The sequence below is a fragment of the Ylistrum balloti genome, unplaced genomic scaffold (assembly GCF_031769215.1).
Source record: "Ylistrum balloti isolate Yb309-2 unplaced genomic scaffold, AGI_CSIRO_Ybal_v1 Utg369992, whole genome shotgun sequence".
In the NCBI taxonomy this organism is placed as follows: Eukaryota; Metazoa; Mollusca; class Bivalvia; order Pectinida; family Pectinidae; genus Ylistrum; species Ylistrum balloti.
The window spans coordinates 366,205-386,414 of record NW_026782074.1 but is presented as its reverse complement, the minus strand read 5'-3'; the positions used below and the strand labels follow the sequence as shown (position 1 = coordinate 386,414).

General features: G+C 35.0%; 1 protein-coding gene across 2 annotated transcripts in view; it reads right to left on the bottom strand.

The window, feature by feature from the left end:
* Nucleotides 1–981: 981 nt before the first annotated feature.
* Nucleotides 982–20,210, bottom strand: part of LOC132547972 (receptor-type tyrosine-protein phosphatase eta-like) — a 30,428-nt gene continuing 11,199 nt past the window's right edge. The window contains exons 4-24 of one of the 2 annotated variants that reach the window (XM_060211787.1): nucleotides 17,766–18,044; nucleotides 17,269–17,484; nucleotides 16,421–16,510; nucleotides 15,986–16,167; nucleotides 13,231–13,408; nucleotides 12,503–12,679; nucleotides 12,061–12,177; nucleotides 11,318–11,475; nucleotides 9,554–9,664; nucleotides 9,182–9,254; nucleotides 8,332–8,434; nucleotides 6,751–6,825; nucleotides 6,180–6,261; nucleotides 5,605–5,695; nucleotides 5,081–5,145; nucleotides 4,353–4,490; nucleotides 3,876–3,998; nucleotides 3,563–3,714; nucleotides 3,256–3,400; nucleotides 2,949–3,102; nucleotides 982–2,635 (exon numbers count right to left, since the gene is read on the bottom strand). In XM_060211787.1, the coding sequence (XP_060067770.1) occupies nucleotides 2,535–2,635; nucleotides 2,949–3,102; nucleotides 3,256–3,400; nucleotides 3,563–3,714; nucleotides 3,876–3,998; nucleotides 4,353–4,490; nucleotides 5,081–5,145; nucleotides 5,605–5,695; nucleotides 6,180–6,261; nucleotides 6,751–6,825; nucleotides 8,332–8,434; nucleotides 9,182–9,254; nucleotides 9,554–9,664; nucleotides 11,318–11,475; nucleotides 12,061–12,177; nucleotides 12,503–12,679; nucleotides 13,231–13,408; nucleotides 15,986–16,167; nucleotides 16,421–16,510; nucleotides 17,269–17,484; nucleotides 17,766–18,044 (2,810 nt within the window). In that variant the 3' untranslated portion in view covers nucleotides 982–2,534. The remainder of the gene's footprint in view (nucleotides 2,636–2,948; nucleotides 3,103–3,255; nucleotides 3,401–3,562; nucleotides 3,715–3,875; nucleotides 3,999–4,352; nucleotides 4,491–5,080; nucleotides 5,146–5,604; nucleotides 5,696–6,179; nucleotides 6,262–6,750; nucleotides 6,826–8,331; nucleotides 8,435–9,181; nucleotides 9,255–9,553; nucleotides 9,665–11,317; nucleotides 11,476–12,060; nucleotides 12,178–12,502; nucleotides 12,680–13,230; nucleotides 13,409–15,985; nucleotides 16,168–16,420; nucleotides 16,511–17,268; nucleotides 17,485–17,765; nucleotides 18,045–20,210) is intronic. The other variant, XM_060211788.1, reaches the window with a different exon arrangement.

Sequence of the window (20,210 nt, the reverse complement as noted above, 5' to 3'; positions counted from 1 at the left end):
ATGCAAATATGTACACTATACAGTATGATCATCTGCAAAAAAGCTTAATATGATACTATCCTGAATATTAAAATGTTCTAGCTATCTTGAACGAAGCAAAACAACCTTTGCCTGAGGGTGATGTTCTTCGTAGATCTAGAATGATACATGTGATAATTTCTTTATAATCCATGACAGAAGATGTCAAGTGCATTTCTCTGATTGGTGACTAAACTAGTTGATATATCAAGGGTCACATAAAAATGCATAATCTTATCAAAACATTGTAGTTGGTAGGCGTATTGGTGAAATGAAATGACGTTTTGGATTATAGATATATCATATGTATAGACACTATATAAATCCAAAACCTTACAGAAATAAGGATACAAATGGGTGATTGTCTGGCGATACCATACCACATTCGCTTGTTAGTGGTACTCCGGTTTTCAACTTTGCGCTACCACCATTGCAAACAAATGTAATGAATATAAGCTGACAGTATGTTGCGCTATTGGTGTGAGATCCGAATTCTGATAAGTCATCATGGACACTGCCGTAATGAAACTTGAGTATAGCCTTCTATAAAGGCATTGTATGCTTTATTTCAGTAAAAGTGAAAATCGATCTTGATCTTATGTACTATTCAAATCCATAAACATATCATAATGTATCACTCTCTGATAATGCAGAATTTTGACCGTTTTAAGTGCATTATATTATTTTTGCCAATATGTTCCCAACTATATTTTGTTAATAGCGACCCTGATCTTGACCTTGACATGTCCACATCACAACATATCAACCTCTAAAATTTCATCTAGTTTGGTTTCCAGTACATAAAATGCTTCAAAAACATCGAAACTGTTCTACTCATATCTCAAATTATCACGATAATAACAATAAATGAAGTGATCAAATATTTATAAGATTTACGAAATGGTAAGTGATATTACATGTACAAAATGAAAATATATGAAGTAATTGAATATTTAAGGAAACGGAACATAACAATGTTATTATTATAACTATAAAATGCATGTAATGACCTACATGAATTACATGTTCATGCTTAATATATCTACAAACAAAGACATGAAAAAATATTTCTGTTTCAATTGACATCATATATATATATACATTTATCACTTATTCGGTCTGATATCTAGTGCAATCGCTCAAGAAATATATTTGTTTATGATACTAGTGTAATAAAACCTGGTAGATTTTTCATTGGGTGCGCCGGTCATAATCGACTAAAATGTCATAATAAAATGGGCAAAGACAATGGTGTCGGTTTGAATTAATCCTCTAAATATTAACTTTGAAATATGTCAATGTATCTTTTCTGACTTATTTGATAAAAGTTCGTCTTGGGGAGCGCACTATGTCTGCACGGTGTGCACACGATGGGAAAACTGGACGAAATATGAAGCTATCACACAACTGTTCGCATAGTGTGTGATTCTGTCGTAGTAAATGTAATTTTGGAAATGACTTCTGATAATACAATTAAGTGTTGGATAGGGTTAATTCAATTTCTATAAATATAAGAGTACTGATTGTACTTCCGAATTAAGTCATACATCTATAGACTAGGCACATGTGAATCTATCAAATACAGACTGAATAATTATATACACTCGTAATTAAGAGTTCAAGAATTTACAAAGTGACCCATTTAACCACTCAGTGTACACTCATAATATATGCAATCATTAAATGGACATCTCTTTTCGTCTCGACAATGAAACATCTCGCATCTCAAACCGTCAGAAAGGAAATTGCATTTTCATTCGCTCTGCATCGCTTTTATTTTCTATCCTTTTGCAAGTAAATTTAAAATGTTACACGGGAGGCCTAGCCGATATGGATCTGTCACGTATACAGCTGTATACAGGCATTTTTATTGCCCGAGGCACAGCACTCGACACTCTCTGAGGGGTGAAATTGTATGCTATAAACTTTAACGAGTTAAGTGTTTTTTGTTATTTTTTTTTTCGAAAAAATGTCAAATCAAAAACGACTAATAATCTACGATCAATATTAAATGTGCCTGTGGTATATTTTTAGTAATATGTACACGAGTTTTCCGTCTGTAATATAAGCCAACAAATTTTGCCATACTGCGCAAAATGTGCGATCCTATCGCACAGTTGTGCGCTAGATACTGTATATTGCATGTGTGTGGACGATGTGCGAACAATGTAAGCTTAATGTGCGCACGAGGGTTTTGGTATGATGGGCGTTACCACAACTTTATCTTAAATTTGCTTTTCATTTCACATGCGAATTTATAAAAAATTGTCTGAAAGTTTGAATTTTTGATCGATAAGGTGATGTTAACAGTATTACACTATTACATTTGGCGTTGCACCAGCTTGAGATCAGCTTTCCGATGCATGACCACATCCTTACAAATAAATGAGGTGTTGGCAAATTTACTATGTATAACACGTTAAATCCATGTGTATTAACATGCGTATTAATGATATGAATACAGTTCGTACTCTGATATGAATACACACAGAATAAGAGAGTATGATTCAACGTTATCACAATTCTGTCGTCATGCTTGGGTTGTCGTATGCCACAACGTTGCCGTTGTCGCCATCTTTGCAGTCGCCTTCCTCTATCATAAGCTTGTTTTCAGGATCTAGAATAAACAAACAAAACTGTACTAAAATGCATTAAACAATATTGCATAATTTAACTGAACCGAATCGTGGTATATCAAAATATTCTCAGGGGCTCGAGATATGTAATTACGTTGGTGTGACTTTCGCCCAAATGCGGACGGTTTTACTCCATCCCAATTACCAGGGTTTCTATCAAGTGATAACAATGTATAATGGTTGTAACTTCTACAATGACATTCTGGACATCTGTAATGCAATAATTGGGTCCTAAATAAAGGCTTGGATCGAAGTATGAACATAAACTGCTGTATCGCTGATGAAATGACTTACGACACGAATCAATCGAGCCGTTAGACGCACCAAAGAGTTGATCACTATATTCCTGTTCGCTCGGCATCTGAAGTCCATCACCGTTTAGGTTTTCTAGCGTCATCTGACGTCTCACCAGCTCCTGAAGACACTCGTGAATGAACAGGTACTGCTCCTTGATAAAATTAAATCATGACAATGTTATGCACTAGTGAATAATCATATCTAGATCTACCACGATGAATGTACATGTATTCAATCATACTGAAGATTGCTTGATATTAAATTTGAAATAATTCTAAGAAAGAGAAAAGACGTTTTTTCATACCCTTGCCTGCACCATCTTAGTTCTGTGCTGTCTTATGTTTAGAACGCATTGAAATATATCAAACTCCTGTGAAAGATTGTGGGTCTTGAGAAATTCTGTGAGGTAATCAAGTACGAGATATGTTCCTGTCCTTCCAACTCCAGCACTGAAGCAGAAGCATAGAAATCAAAGCAGATCATTATTGGCCATTCGAATAGAATAAATGGGTGTCATGTCATGTCATGTCATGGCTTGTAATGGTGGCGTTGTTATTGCTCTTGGTTATATTGTATAATGATTAGATATTAATGTTACAAATGTTTACTACCTGCAGTGTACTATGATGGGGCCTCCAAGGTCATCGTGAATTTCACTCTTAACCCTGAAAAGAAATTCCAGGAACACGTTGAAATCCAATTCAGCACCAAAATCAGGCCATTCTAGGAAATGAAAATGCTTGACCGATTTCTCGTGATCAGCCTGAAAACAAAGAGTGATAAAAACAATCAAGAGTATACCAACAAACTGCGACATTATCTTGTATATTATTTAATTGGTATCAGAATAGTTGATGCATGAAAACTGCTTTATGATTAGGATTTGAATTAACGATCACAAGTAAACATGATGTCCAAACTCACCGATGTGAGGTTAAACTCGGAGTAGACGTACTCGTTGTTGCCCTCTGACACTGTTCGTGTTACCTCAACTTTTCCATATGTCACTGAGTCATGTAGATCCTCTGGCCAATACTGTTCACATTTCTGAAGGATTAAAGTTAACGACTGATCTATAATGGCGATAAAAGAAGTGATATTGCAACTTTAACTTGTAAAACAGTGTTATGAATACAAATTATAAATTATCGATTTCTATTTAATCTTGCTAGAATTGAAAAAATCACAATAAATATGCATATGCATCATATATGTACCGTCTGTCGGACACCGATTTCCTCGTCACTAGCAACAGTATATGTCCACGTAGCGTTACATACTTATAGAATTGTAAATTGTGATTTCATTTATATGTGTCTGTCAAAATGGGGCAAAAATCAATATACCATTCCTGTACTAGAAATGTCGCATGTTGATAACAAACAGTTGGGTTTTACTTACGATAACATCGCCTTCATTGCATCTGGTAAGCATCACAATTATAGGTACATCTTGTTCCCAAACCATTTGCCAAAAATCCACTGTAGTATTTGGAAGAGGTCCTTGGCAAGCTATGTATTCTCTCTCGAACTTGTAACCCTGTTAAAAGTGATATAACCTGATATACGTGTGTCTAATTGTTCGAGTGATATTACAACTATTGAACCAATTGAAACATTAAAACACATTGCCATTTTTTACGCTTAAATAACGTTGTGTACTATATAGCACACCTGGTTTATATGTTTTTATGAGTCTATTCAATGGAATAGGCTATTGACTGTTAAATCAGTTAAAGTATTAGTCAAATCGAATACTCTTTAAACAACTATGATATTAACATCCTGCCACTATGAAAAATATATTTGATGATCCCTTCGTTTTCAGGACGATTTGATTATAAGCTTAATCAGTGTAATTACATACGTATCTATTGTTTCTGTAGCAGACATATTCAGTCACCATAAGATTTCACTTATATACATTTGTACACATTTTTGAGTTAATAGATATGCGCCATAATATAGTCACGTAATGTTGATCTGCTGCTAGAAATCTGTTCATAGCATTGTGTCACATTCCTTAAAACACAATATCTGGTCACACGATACTGATTGGTTGATTTCTCTTGATTTTCATCCTACATAACGTGTTTCTAAGTTATCTTCAACAACAGTGGAAACACTTACTGGGATATAGTTTGCATTGATATAATCATCTCCACCGCTGCACAATTTTACTCTCGACCGATCAACTGCAAACGAAATAAGCAACGTTTCGTTGTAGAAATTGGCGGCATCATCACTTCTCTCAGTGATAATTTATGGAAAGAGATAATTTCACAGCATAAACAACAATATTTAAAAATATGCATCAAATTTCGAACATGTATGGTATGAAATTTGAAAACGAAACGTTATCTCTTCTATGTCCGTCAGAAAGATAAATTAATGTCTTTCTATTGTAACGAAATATTGAAACAGAAGCATTGCAGATAATTAGTGACAGTTCATATATAGCATTGTAGATATTAGATTCATAGTCATGGTAGTGTTTAAAATATACATGAGGTCTAATTCGAATTAAGGTTTGGGTAGCTTAAATAACTCACATGTAAGTATGTCATTTTAGCTTAAATAACTCACATGTAAGTATGTCATTATAGCTTAAATAACTCACATGTAAGTATGTCATTTTAGCTTAAATAACTCACAAGGAAGTATGTTATTGTAGCGATTCTTTCGAGCATTTGCCGCAAGTAGTGCTACTTCAGTTGGATGATGTGGACTAAGTGAATTCAGGTCCTGCAATAGAGAAAATGTATATGTATGTAACTTTATACTATTTAAAGTTGAGTGTTATTATGCTAAGATTCGTTTTCATTGTAAAAAATATACATGTAGAATAAATATTAAATATGGAAACATAAAAGTCATGAATATCATATGTTTTGGTACATTATATTTGGCTGTACTTAAAAAAGCCAATCTGGAAAGGTTGCTGCTTATGTATGTATAGCTTTAGAACCCCAGGGTTAGGCCCTAGTTAGGAAAATAAGTATTTTAATAATCATGACTTACGTTTAGAAAAAGGTAAAATGTAAACGCAAGTGCCTTGACAGTTCTTCTAAGTTCATTTCCTTACCATATGATAATACCATTTCTCTTTTAAAAGATAATCTCAAAAACCAAGAAAAAGAAAAACTTCGAAATATTTAAAGTTGAACTCAAAACGGTGCTTTCATTAACTTTGTTTTACAAACAAAGACATTACTAAAATCAAACGTACGTCCCATTCCAGATGACACAATCGGCCACTGTCTTTCTTCATTCGGTCAACCAACTGTTTTATTCTTCCCAAAACAAACGGTCTATGAAATGGAATGGAAAATCAATACATCAACATTATACATTTGTGTTTTGCTATTATGACTAATTTCAAGGGTCACATTGGCCACGCCTAATCTAGAATCAGCCTCCGAAATCGGACAACTTCATTAGGGTTTCGGCACTTTCCCATATGATACTATTTTTCACGAGCAGTGTGGCAGTATCCCTCAGTTTCAATAGCTCAGGAAAACCATTATACTTTGCATGAAGTAATAAAGAGCAAAAAGTCGATGGAGTGTTTACAAATATATCGGTTTCATAGTTATGTTAATTGTTTAAAACACATTTAGCGTTAGTTGTGAATTAGAGTGGGATTTCAATGATTTAATCAAAGATTTCTATAAAAATACACCGATTTTTCTCTGAAGATCATGTGTGTACCGATAAAATAGCATGACACCTCGGGAATAATAGTGGAGATTTTCCCACAAGAGTTAAGGCCTAGACTTGAAATTAACAATAGTACCAACCGATGTCGACTGATATGAACACCAGGACCCGTTGAAGCTCTTGTCAGTTGAGCAGAACCAGAGTTGTTAAATGGGCTGCAATAAAGAATAATAATACTTCAAAAATGTATATCAACAAAAAGTGTAGTATTTGTTAAGAGTAAGTGCTTTTAGTATCCACGTCTTCATATACTTGAAGTCTCGTAAACAAAAAGTCACAATGATATTGTGATGTCGTAAATAACGTTTATAACTTTTCATGAATTTTGTCACTGTAAGAATCTGCAGATGTACTGAAATCACTTCTGCATTTTTTGTTAGTTTGTTTGCAATATTAGTAATCAGAAACGGATATCTTTTCCGACATATATTGTATTTTCGCATATATCACCAGTGTTATACATCCTGTAGCGTTCTTCATTTCATGTGGGGTAAAATTTCTAAGCGATTTGGTACCATGGAACGTGAGTCCGAAACCTGAACAGGGCACGAGTCAAAAATTATCTTCCTTTGTCAGTTGTGTTACAATGTTCAAATATCGATTAGTAAAACAATGCATTATATACAGTAATGTATACAGATCTAAAGGTTTTCAAATTTGAACTTTCAAGAGATCGGCAGACTTTTGGATACCAAGATGAAAATTCTAGCCGAACCGGAAAAAGGAATACAGAAACTTCAATCTTCTGTTATTTTCTTTCAAGGCGAAACTAATTTGTGGTCTCTTAGAATTACTCTACTGTTTACTTCGGTTTTATTTTTGGCCTCAGAGCAGGACAGAAACACCGGGCTTGATAGTTGACCTTAACTCTAAGATGTAACTGTATAAAGTTACATTCCAAACACGGAGTGTGTATCCAAAACTCATCTAGGGGGTCTCAATCAGCGTAAAATAAATAAACCTCAAACAAATCCGTTTTTAGGAAAATCCATGACAACCATACAGATGTCAACTAAGAAGGATATATGAGCAGTACTTGAGCCTAAGGCCAATATATATAATTCTTTATCATTTTCCATCCTCTCCCCTCCCAAATTTAATAACTTGCGACATATGTCATATTATTTGTCTACTTAATAACTGAAATGATATGTTACATCGAATTCATACAACTATGTTATTCAGTCGTAAATAATTACCTATAAGATAGAATGCTTGCATAAGTTTGGAATTTTTTCATTTACATTTTTTCAGACCTAAAACTGGAAAATGTGAAGTAAAACAGTAAAAAAGATCTCGTGTTATGCTATGGTTCTTTTACATGTGGAAAAGTTACAAACTATTCCACAGTAGTAGGTGTTACAAGTAGATTTCTCTCGAATATAATTCATGGACAACAGATGGCATCACCGCCATGTTTTTAATATGTATCATGCATGCTATTTTTATGATTAAAACAAGTTAACCTATAACTAGGAATGATTTTCGAGGTTTTCAAAGATATGCATACAGTTATGATTGGGAAACGGTATCGGAGGATGATTCATTCATAAACCTTTGCAAATAATAAACTGATAATGATAGCTCAAACGTAGTTGCCCTACTCTTTTTCATTATCTTTGCTGATTCGTATGTACAAAAAACATATTTTTGGAACTTACAACATTTTCCATCTGTACAGCATTACCAGGAGTATAATGATAGCGATGACACATATCAACACCAGGACAATCACTCCAGCGACTTCATTGCTCGATAGTCCAGCTGCAATAAACACATATGACATCCCGTTTATCATATAACAGGAGTCATGGGGGCCTTAACGGTCATCAGAGTTCTATGGATACTGTCGTTTCTTGTGAAATACTTATCATCTTGTTTACAAGTTTTTATAGCTACCATGTAATCAAAAAGTCAACTGTGTTCGGCATCAACTGCAATTCCATCATACGAATTTCAACAATATTTTAATGAAAACAAATCACACTTAAAAATGTAGGGATTTTTTAAACTAAGAATATCGAAAACTATTGTTAAAGGACCTTTAAACCTTTCCGTCAAGGAATACCATTTCATACATTTCCGGTGTTGAGAAGAAATTATAGCTCTTTTGATCACTTTTGGCCCCGACCTTTAGGGTCCTGGAGGTGAAGAGATTATTCTTAACTTTTGTTCACTTTGTCCATGTAAAGTCCTCGCAAAATTCTATTGAAATTGCTTTAAGGGTTTTCAAGAAAAAATAGAAGTGATAATCATTTACGGTCGGACGGGGACAACGTACGATGCTGGACATAATGCAATCGCACAGACCTCTTAGGTTTTAAAAATAATTACATCTCAACCGTTTTTTCTTCCATCAATTAATATATAAAACTAATTCATCAAACAACCAATCTATTTAGATATTTTCTTATTATCTTAACACCATTACTATGCTCTGTATTGTACTGGTTCGATTTAGATAATATGACAATGATTTAGAAATCAAATAAAAGTTTGAAGCTTACTTACGAGAGCATGGTGGTATGTGTATTTGGACAATCGTCGGCTCTGATTTGTGTTTTCTGTCTATGACAGCCACCACCTGTATCAAATAAATAGAGTGGTAACATAAATTAGTACTGTCTTTTGCAAAATGGCGAACCTGTTTTCTTTATCAAAACTTTTAAAAAAAAAGGGCAAAACACATTAAGAAAGTCTATGTATTCTGCAATTTTTATGCTCTTTTCTTGACTGACAAATCCGATTAGTCCGATATGACTAAATAAAAGCGTATTTCTCATCACAAAAACATCGGAAAAGCTTACTATACACAATCAAATAAGGTTTCAATAAATCCTTACTACTAGATACCATAGCATATACATGTTGGCATATACTTACAGTCACATTGAACTTCTTAGCCTTGTTTCCTGCCTTTTCGAACAGGGCAACAAACGTTTTGCTCGTATTCTTGTATATACGATCTTCAGCACTATCATCGCGCTCATACATCTGAGGAAAATGATAATAACTAATTTAACCGTTATTAGTAAAACTCTATGCAAAATCGTCTCGATAAACGTTTATTTTTTTTACAAAACCATCAAAGAAAATGCTGACATGTCAACAAAATCTCTAATCAAACTAAAAATCGATGAAGCAATGGTAAATATGAACAAATACAGATTTAAACGAAGACTCAAGTACAAGGAGAAAAAGACGAGGTGTTCTGGAAAGATAAACATCTTTTGCTTCATCGACAACACCCAATTTTGGTAGCTCTAAGTAATTGATGTCATGTTGCTATTAAGAACACAGAAAACAACAACGGAACCTACAGGTATAGTAACTGGCATCAAACACGTCTAACTTTACATGGCATTAGGAAATAGATTGCTTACTAACGAGATCAGTATGCCTACTTCCCATCATTGTCATAAAACAGCAGTTTTCGAAACACTGTGTTGTGAGATTGTCTCTCAGTTGATGAAATCGTGATACCAAGAAAAAACAACATTATTCGACTAATAGCCATCACTCTAGATGGTGAATATTTTGAAACTTTCGGATGACCTTCGGTGTCGAACAAATGATCTGTAAACCTGGATAGATGTATCCAATTTTTGCTTAAAAGTTCATTCAAATCACTTAAGAAATTAATCTTGACAAAATTACGTTTGAGATATAAACTCTGATAATCTTTGGATAGATTTTAGTCTCGGGTAATATTTCTTCCTTCCATGTGTTTTTGTTACAGCCTTCGACAAACATAACTCGCTCTCACACACATACTGATAACAATGTGACTGGTATTCACATTGTATTACAAAGATATTGTGTCAATTATATCAACCATTGGAATAACGGCAATACATATATAATGAACCTAGCATGGTAGGGCACATGTAAGAAACACAACATTTCATTCCCTTGTGAGTAAGGGGAGATCAACCCTCTAGTTGCTAGGTTCAATGATTTGTTAAACATTGGCTTTACCAACTTCATAGACCTCCGCCATGGATTGACATATCTTTTCTTATATATGTGTGTGATTTTATATATTCTATCAATCACATTTTGTCTATGCCCAGTTGGTGATCTGAATAATAACCATTTTCGTGAAAGCCGAATGCTATCCCGTGATCTTTTACTGCACTTACTCTCTTGACGAGACATATTTGCATAAGGCAATTAGTTTTAAAATTTCAACTAATGCATTATGTAATATTCTGTAAAAACGGTAATCTTTAATCCTAATGAGAAGTAAAAGTTTGACAGGAGATACCAGAAGAATCTGTACGCTGATCATTGCATGGTCTGTAATAAGTCTTTATGTGTTGTTTTTGACAAGTAAATCAATCTACGGTACCAAGTGAACAAGAGAACCCTACAACCCAATGCTTCCCATGATTGTTTTTTTTTTTTTTTTTTTTTGCCTTTTTTCCTCACACTACTAATGGCAATAATTTTCATTGTCAAAATCTAAAATCACGACTCAGCTATTTGTTTTCTGATTTGTCACAAAATCTAAAAGGTATCAACAGAGACTGTCGGCGATTTTGTATTTTCCAATATGACAAACGAACAACGGAAAGATGGATGGACATTTGAAGGACGCAGAACACTAGAAAAAGCAACATCTAAGCCAGAAGTCGTTTTATATACATTGCGATGTCTTCCGAGAGATGATACAATTTTATATTTTGCTATTATTCCGTTTCGGTTCTTCATTTCTGGTTCTGTCCATTTTACACCATATATGTCCTCTGTGCAGTCATCTCCAGCCTCCTTTTCTTCGCCAAGCCCCCTAACCTTTCCAGGAACTAAATAACAATCATCAAGTTAAATACATTACTTTGATGCAAAGCATAAGGTAAGATCATATGAGTGGGGTTATCGAACAATATCAATAAGTCTTTTTTGCAAAATTGAACTTATTTCCATTTAGTTTTATGGATGGTATCTTTTAATTCATTCAATTATTTATTACATTATATACTAATCATTGCCAGGATGTTGGAGCGGGGGAAGGGAGGTAAAAACCGTTGTATTTAATATTCAGAAAATTAATCATTAACCAAACCTCTAAAAGTACCCTCCTTTTCTGGATACCATCACAGAAATCACATCTCGAACAAAATAACGTCTTTTTCAAGGAGTGATAACTTGTTTTGATTTTTAAAGGGAAATGAAAATGTTTGTTTCATAGAGTATTCAGATATATGGTATATCCCTAAGATGCGAAGTGATTCATACCGACTTTAAACACAGTTGTTTAATGCAAGACTTATTACTTATATACCTGCATTTTCTATCCATTTTGCTGCTCAATATATATTTCTGTTTGTTTCATACGAGATTTTTAATGGAAATTGCAATATTTTTAAGAATTTAAGATACAAACATACTTGCGAAACTAGTAATAAATGTCTTGGATTTGGACGAATTGAAGTTAGTCGTTGTTGTGTTGGCAATAACGAGAACGCTGTATTTCCAGTATGCCTTTAAGTCAACAGCAGTACAACCTGAAAAATGAAAAGCATAGCAATGTTTCCAAGATAGAAAATCGTACTCTCAAACTGAAGGTGTAAAAAAATAGAGTAACAATGAAATGTCACTGACTTAACATTTAGACAGTATCATCATCAACTAGCTTAAAATCATCTAACCTTTCACAAAATACAGATATTGCGTTAATAAATTATCATGTAATAACCATTTAAGTATATGATGAGAAACAAGATTAGCAACATGACTGCATCACAAAGATAAACAAATTTTGGGATTATATAAGGTTAGCATTTTGTGTTATAACGTATATTTTCAATTATGAGCTACATGTATGCATACTTGGGTCGTTCAACGTTACATATGGGCACTTTTGGGTCTTCTTCGGTAATTGGAACACTTCGTCTGTTATCTCCAACCTGAAGTCTGTTGGTCCAGTTCGATAACCGTACGTCCAATATACAGTCGCTTCGTGCGATTTGACGCTACGTATTTCAACGTCTCCGGGAGTGTGAGGCGCTGAAATGTGTGTCATTCCATATTGATTATGTCAGTAAAGATATACATGTGTTTAATATTAATGGACTTTTTTTTCCTCGACTACAATTATTATTATTCGATTATATCACATAATCCGTCTGATTCCAGTTTGTTCGCTCATGTTTTATTTTTGTCACTATGGTATACAACCTTGAGTGATTTTCCTTGGCTGTACCAGTCAGATTTCGATTGTAATGGCATATTGCCGACAATGACTTTACGTAAGAAATTTAAAAAGGGCACACAGAATGGCTGTATCTGTTTGAATTTTTTCATCCGCATTTTGATAGCAAACCTGTTATCAAAAGGAATCTTTAATTCGTTTTCATTTTCAATGAGATTTTATGAAACTCGAAACCTTTGACATCAGAATTCCGAAGTCTAACGTTCGCCTTTCTACAATTTTGCTAGAATTCTGCCGGACGGACGTTTCTTATTGTCATTTCTCCCTTGCTTTCTTGTTCTTGATATACGTTAAAGATTTTTTGGAAAATGATCAAAGTTAGATAGTTTTGTTTTTAATGGTATACCTCCAATGGCTGTTGTGACGTTTCCAGTTACTGCAACACCGGCGCCAGCAGAGTTATGTGCCTCAACTGTCAGTATGTAAGTGGTGTATGACAGCAGATAATTAAACTCCAACTGTAGGAAAGGGGTATAGACCACCTCTATACATTCACAATCCATTTTCGTTCCATTTTGTCGTTCCTGTTTGAACAAAAATACATGTTAAAGTCACAAATGTCTGAGACCAGATACCTGAATGACGGACGGGATACCTGAATGTCAACGAACGGATACATAAATGACTGATGCCGGATACCTGAATGACTGAGGCCGGATGCCTGAATAACGGACCGGATACCTGAATGTCTGTGACTAGACACCTTAATGATGGAGGTCGGATACCTGAATGACTGTGACCGGATACCTGAATCACTGACCCGATGCCTGAATGTTTGAGACCGGATACATGAATCACTGACCGGATACCTTAATGACTGAGGTCGGATACCTGAATGACTGTGACCGGATTCGTTAATGTTTGAGACCGGATACCTGAATGACTGTGACCGGATACGTGAATGACTGAGACTGGATGCATGAATGTTTGAGACCGGATACATGAATGACTGAGGCCGGATACGTGAATGTTTGAGACCGGATACATGAATCACTGACCGGATACCTTAATGACTGAGGTCGGATACCTGAATGACTGTGACCGGATACGTGAATGTTTGAGACCGGATACATGAATGACTGTGACCGGATACGTGAATGACTGAGACCGGATACCTGAATGACTGTGACCGGATACGTGAATGTTTGAGACCGGATACATGAATGACTGTGACCGGATACGTGAATGACCGAGGCCGGATTTCTAAATGTCTTTTCCTTTAAGGTTAGAAAACCATAAGATTAAATGTTTGTTTTGTTAGCAAATCAAAAACAACGCATTTTGCCTTAATGTTTGTGTTCTGAAACATAAAATGTATCCCCATCAGGTCGAAAACTACATAAATGTTTCAGAGGCAGTTTGATATTAATTTGTTAATATAAAAAAAAACCCATCCCTTCACAAAAAGTAATTAAATTTATTTTGCATGTGCTTAATTTATGGTATGATATGCAAATATATCAAATTCGTGAAAACAACTAAAAACATATTTTCACTAACATGCTAAAACACTGTTGATCACTGTACAGTAAGGTATGTAATTGGTCCTTTTAAACTATATATAAACTCGGTAATATATTGCTTAGGGTGAAAATGCAAATACAGACTGTACAACAATTTCAAGCAATATTTGATGAAAAAATAAAACTGTATAAATCAAAATGAAGCTCGGTTTTTCCCCATCGACTTATCAAATTCTGTCAAAGGTTTCCCTTTTTAAATCATCCTGCTCAATATCAGCAGTAGTCCGAACAAAATACTGACCAAAAATTAGTATTAAAGCAAAACTGGAGAATAGTAAGGAGCCCGGAACATTGTTCATACTGGTCACATCCAAAACACTCTTAGATCAAAATACTAGTTGCAAGTATGGTTCAAGTAGGAAAAGCTCAAATTTATGACATTTTTTCTGGATTTTGAGTCCCTACGTTTTCTCACACGATATCTCATAAAAGCTGTACGCTCCACAATTCTTGCATTGATAGTTTGCTGCCAGACTATGTGGAACTCTGACGATTACACATTTTTTACCAATCTTACCCATGACGGGGACACAATTGTGGATTACAATTCAATGAATTTGAAAATACTGAAAAATGTAACCAGTTAATGATAACATGTCACTCCCACATCCAGTGATTTCTTGCCTCCAGAGATGCGATCAATGTGGACGTCATAAAATAACGCCTCGTAATTTATCATCTCCAATAACAAAAGAAATTGTTCTGACAGCTGTACAATTAAGTAACGCTTAATCAACTGTATGTATGGCATTTCATTTCATTAGAATGACAATTATATCACTTTTATCATGAAGTCACCAAAATCTGAGGAAACACGTGAAATGTGATCGGTATCTATATCATGGCAAACTGAGACTTTAGCCAAGTATTCAGTCATTTCTAAAACAAAGTATAAAAAAAAACCTTTCGCGAAGTCAAATTGAGATTGAATAAAATTAAAATAGATTAAAGTTTAATTAAGCCGTTTACGAAACTTATATTTAAAAAAAAAGCAGGGATGCTTCTGTACATTTGTTTTAGAAGAAAGTAAAAAAAACACAGGTAAATAACACCAAATAAAAACCAAAGTGATCGAAAAAAATATCAAAACTCTAGATAGAGAGAAGTGTAGTTCCATAATTTAATAATTTCCATCCATCGAATTTTTTAGAAAAACTTCCAGTATATTCTTTATCGTGCCACTTGTCGAAGTTGATGTATCTCTAATAATTATAAATTATAAATATCTGTGTAACAATTTGGTTATGAAATCACATAAAATGTCTTTAATTCTCATAAGAAATTTGTTTTCGAGATATCTAATTCATTTAAACATATCCTTGTAACGATCTCAGAAATTTCTGTTGTATTTGATACTAACTACGAGCTATAAACAAGTACAAAATAAGGATTTCACTGTGACTGACTGAGTTAAGAAACAGAAGACATAAAACAAGTATTAAAATGATTGTGAAAGAACATCCACTTTGCCAATTAAGTAAAATATCGTTAGGAAAATTGGGTTTGTGTAACGGTTAGTGCTGTTGTGTAGAATTCATTCTTCAATAAAAGACTAGACTTGGTATCGTTAGGTCTCACCTGCAGACTGCTACAATTGAAACCGGCCGAGAGGCTCATGATTCGGACTTTGCACGGCGATGAGGATAAAGTCAGGACGTAGGCAGTTAACATCCCATTTGGATGTTCAGGACGGTCGAACCTAACGCTGAAAGAAGTCGGATTAACATCTGTGATGGTAACGTTTTGGACCTTTCCTGGAACTGAAAACAAATACTTGTGTCAGAAAATACGTAAAGAGTCTTTAATTGAGGTAGGATAAAACAATTAGCCATCAGACTTACAAGATATATTAAAGTGATGCTTCAGAATACCTTTATTTATTTATTTATTTATTTATTTATAACAATGACATTCTAATTTGGAATCAGAGAATTTTTTTCCAATGCCTGATAATACATAAGAATTCAGAAAACAGTTGTATTATAGTACTAACAAGCTATTATGACAACTTACCCGATTCCGCTGTTCTGAACGTAAGATTCAGGCTTTCTGTGCTCGTGAACTCTTTATTTTCAGAAAATATTTCCAGCAAGTACTCTGCACCTATCAATAAAATGGAGAAATAAAATGCAGATTCGGATGACGTGAAGATTATTATAATATACTTTGAGGGAAATTTCCTACACAAGGGGTGAGATTCTTGGTTTCCTTTCCAGAGGCTCTCCCATGGGTTAGACGATCAAGAATATTATCACAAGGTTTAGCGTGTTTTCAGTCAGGCAAAACAAAATCAGTGTTTCTGGTTTCCCTACCGTCCTTATGATATTTGCTACCAACACTTTTTTCACCGTTTTGGCAAAATAAATCTTCCAATTTCCGTCGATATCCGGCATAACAATTGTAGCTTTAAACTACTGCTGAACGTCTCGACAAAAAGGTGTGATTTTGATATAGCTGAAAATGTTCAGGACATGCCGCTGGTACATCTGTGGTTGTGTTGGACAGGCGTATTGGAAAACGTCAAAAAAGTCCAACTAACCGCGCCCAGTTAATCGCAGCTTTAACACAAGAATGGAACAACATTTCCTTAAGGCGAAATAATGTTCTCGTGAATTCAATGCATAGGAGATTCCGTGCAGGGATTCGTGCAAAAGGTGCCTACACCAGGTACTGAAGTGTTATTTTGGTTTTCGTTTGAATCTTACTGAAAGAAACCACTGACGACATGAGTGGCACCTCACGGACTTGTCCCTTCACATTTATATAAAATTTTGTACAAATTTCCAAAAATATCATATTCTACTGATTGCATTATTTAATTGTGCGTTTCATGATTTGTATTTGGTATAGCATGAACATACCTGGAGTAAGGTTATCGACTCTCTGGTTTGTCTGGTTAGTGAAGAAATATCCCTCGCTGCGTAGTGTGAACTTCTGGTCAAGGTATCTTTTAAACCGTAATTTGTATGGATAAATCAGTTTCGAACATTTCACATCACTTTCGTGAGCAATAGTTAGAAAGACTGTCGTGTTACCTATTGGTTGTAGTATTGTCACGTTTCCAGGAGGATCTGGCACTGCAAATAGAAATAGCAGATGTACATTTGAGATTTCTTGTCTTTTTTGTTTTTTGTTTGTTTTTCTTTTTTTTTTTTTTTTTTTGTTATTCTTTTTTGTTTTTGTTTTTTTTCAGTTGCTCAATGCAAGAACTTCATGATATATGTATATTTCAGTCATAAGAGCTAGTACAGTAATGACGTCATCCGTTACGGATATTACTTAACACAGTAAGCAGAGAACAGTTTAATTATGTAAAATTTGAAGTAAAATTTCAGATACATTTTTTGTCGTGTTTTACCAATGTAATTAGTGGCAAATTCCGTAGTCCTTGTATCGCTTGATACATCGCCACGCATAGCTGTAATGTTCAAGCGGTATTCGCGTTCGTGTTCCAAACCAAACACCGAAATGCTAGCAGTTTTCGACCGAAATTTCTCTGGTACTCCGACTGGACATAACAGTGTCATGTATATCAGGTACTTGTCGACTAATCCAACAGACTTAATCCACTGTATTGTTGTATTTGGAGCGTCGTATCCTCCGACAGGATTTATCAGGAGACCGGGCTTTGCTGGTTCTGTAATACATAGTTTGAATGCTTGAATCGCATCTGCCATATCATCGAACCAACAGGTATCGAACACATTGACCTCAATATCACACTGACGAATATCGTACACATCGACCTCAGTATCACACTGACGATTATCGTAAACATTGACCTCAATATCACACTGACGAACACATTGACCTCAATATCACACTGACGAACACATCGACATCAATATCACACTGACGAATATCGTACACATCGACCACAATATCACACTGACGAATATCGTACAAATTGACCTCAATATCACACTAACGATTATCGTAAACATTGACCTCGAAATCAAAATGACGATTATCGTAAACATTGACCTCAATAACACACTGACGAACACATCGACCTCAATATCACACTGACGAATATCGTACACATCGCCCTAAATATCCCACTAACGAATATCGTACACATCGACCTCAATATTACACTGACGAATATCGTACACATCGACCTCAATATTACACTGACGAATATCGTACACATCGACCTCAATATCACACTGACGTTATCGTTTAACATTAACATCAATATCACACTGACGATTATCGTAAACATTGACCTCAATATCACACTGACAAATATCGTACATATCGACCTCAATATCCCAATGACGAATATCGTACACATCGACCTCAATATTACACTGACGAATATCGTACACATCGACCTCAATATCACACTGACGTTATCGTTTAACATTAACATCAATATCACACTGACGATTATCGTAAACATTGACCTCAATATCACACTGACAAATATCGTACATATCGACCTCAATATCCCAATGACGAATATCGTACACATCGACCTCAATATCACACTGACGTTATCGTTTAACATTAACATCAATATCACACTGACGATTATCACATTGCCATCAATATCACACTGATGAACACAAATCGACCTCAATATCACACTAACGATTATCGTACACATCGACCTCAATATCACACTGACAAATATCGTACACATCGACCTCAATATTACACTGACGAATATCGTACACATCGACCTCAATATTACACTGACGAATATCGTACACATCGACCTCAATATCACACTGACGTTATAATTTAACATTAACATCAATATCACACTGACGATTATCGTAAACATTGACCTCAATATCACACTGACAAATATCGTACATATCGACCTCAATATCCCAATGACGAATATCGTACACATCGACCTCAATATTACACTGACGAATATCGTACACATCGACCTCAATATCACACTGACGTTATCGTTTAACATTAACATCAATATCACACTGACCATTATCGTAAACATTGACCTCAATATCACACTGACAAATATCGTACATATCGACCTCAATATCCCAATGACGAATATCGTACACATCGACCTTAATATCACACTGACGAACACATCGACCTCAATATTAATACTGACGATTATCGTAAACATTGCCATCAATATCACGTTGACCATTATCGTACACTTCGACCTCAATATCACACTGACGAATATCTTACACATCGACCTCAATATCACACTGACGAACACATCGACCTCAATATCACACTGACGAATATCTTGCATATCGACCTCAATATCACACTGACGAATATCGCACACATCGAACTCAATATCACACTGACGAACACATCGACCTCAATATTACACTGACGAACACATCGACCTCAATATCACACTGACGAATATCGTACACATCGCCCTCAATATTACACTGACGAATATCGTACACATCGACCTCAATATTACACTGACGAATATCGTACACATCGACCTCAATATCACACTGACGTTATCGTTTAACATTAACATCAATATCACGCTGACCATTATCGTAAACATTGACCTCAATATCACACTGACAAATATCGTACATATCGACCTCAATATCCCAATGACGAATATCGTACACATCGACCTTAATATCACACTGACGAACACATCGACCTCAATATTAATACTGACGATTATCGTAAACATTGCCATCAATATCACGCTGACCATTATCGTACACATCGACCTCAATATCACACTGACGAATATCTTACATATCGACCTCAATATCACACTGACGAATATCGCACACATCGACCTCAATATCACACTGACGAACACATCGACCTC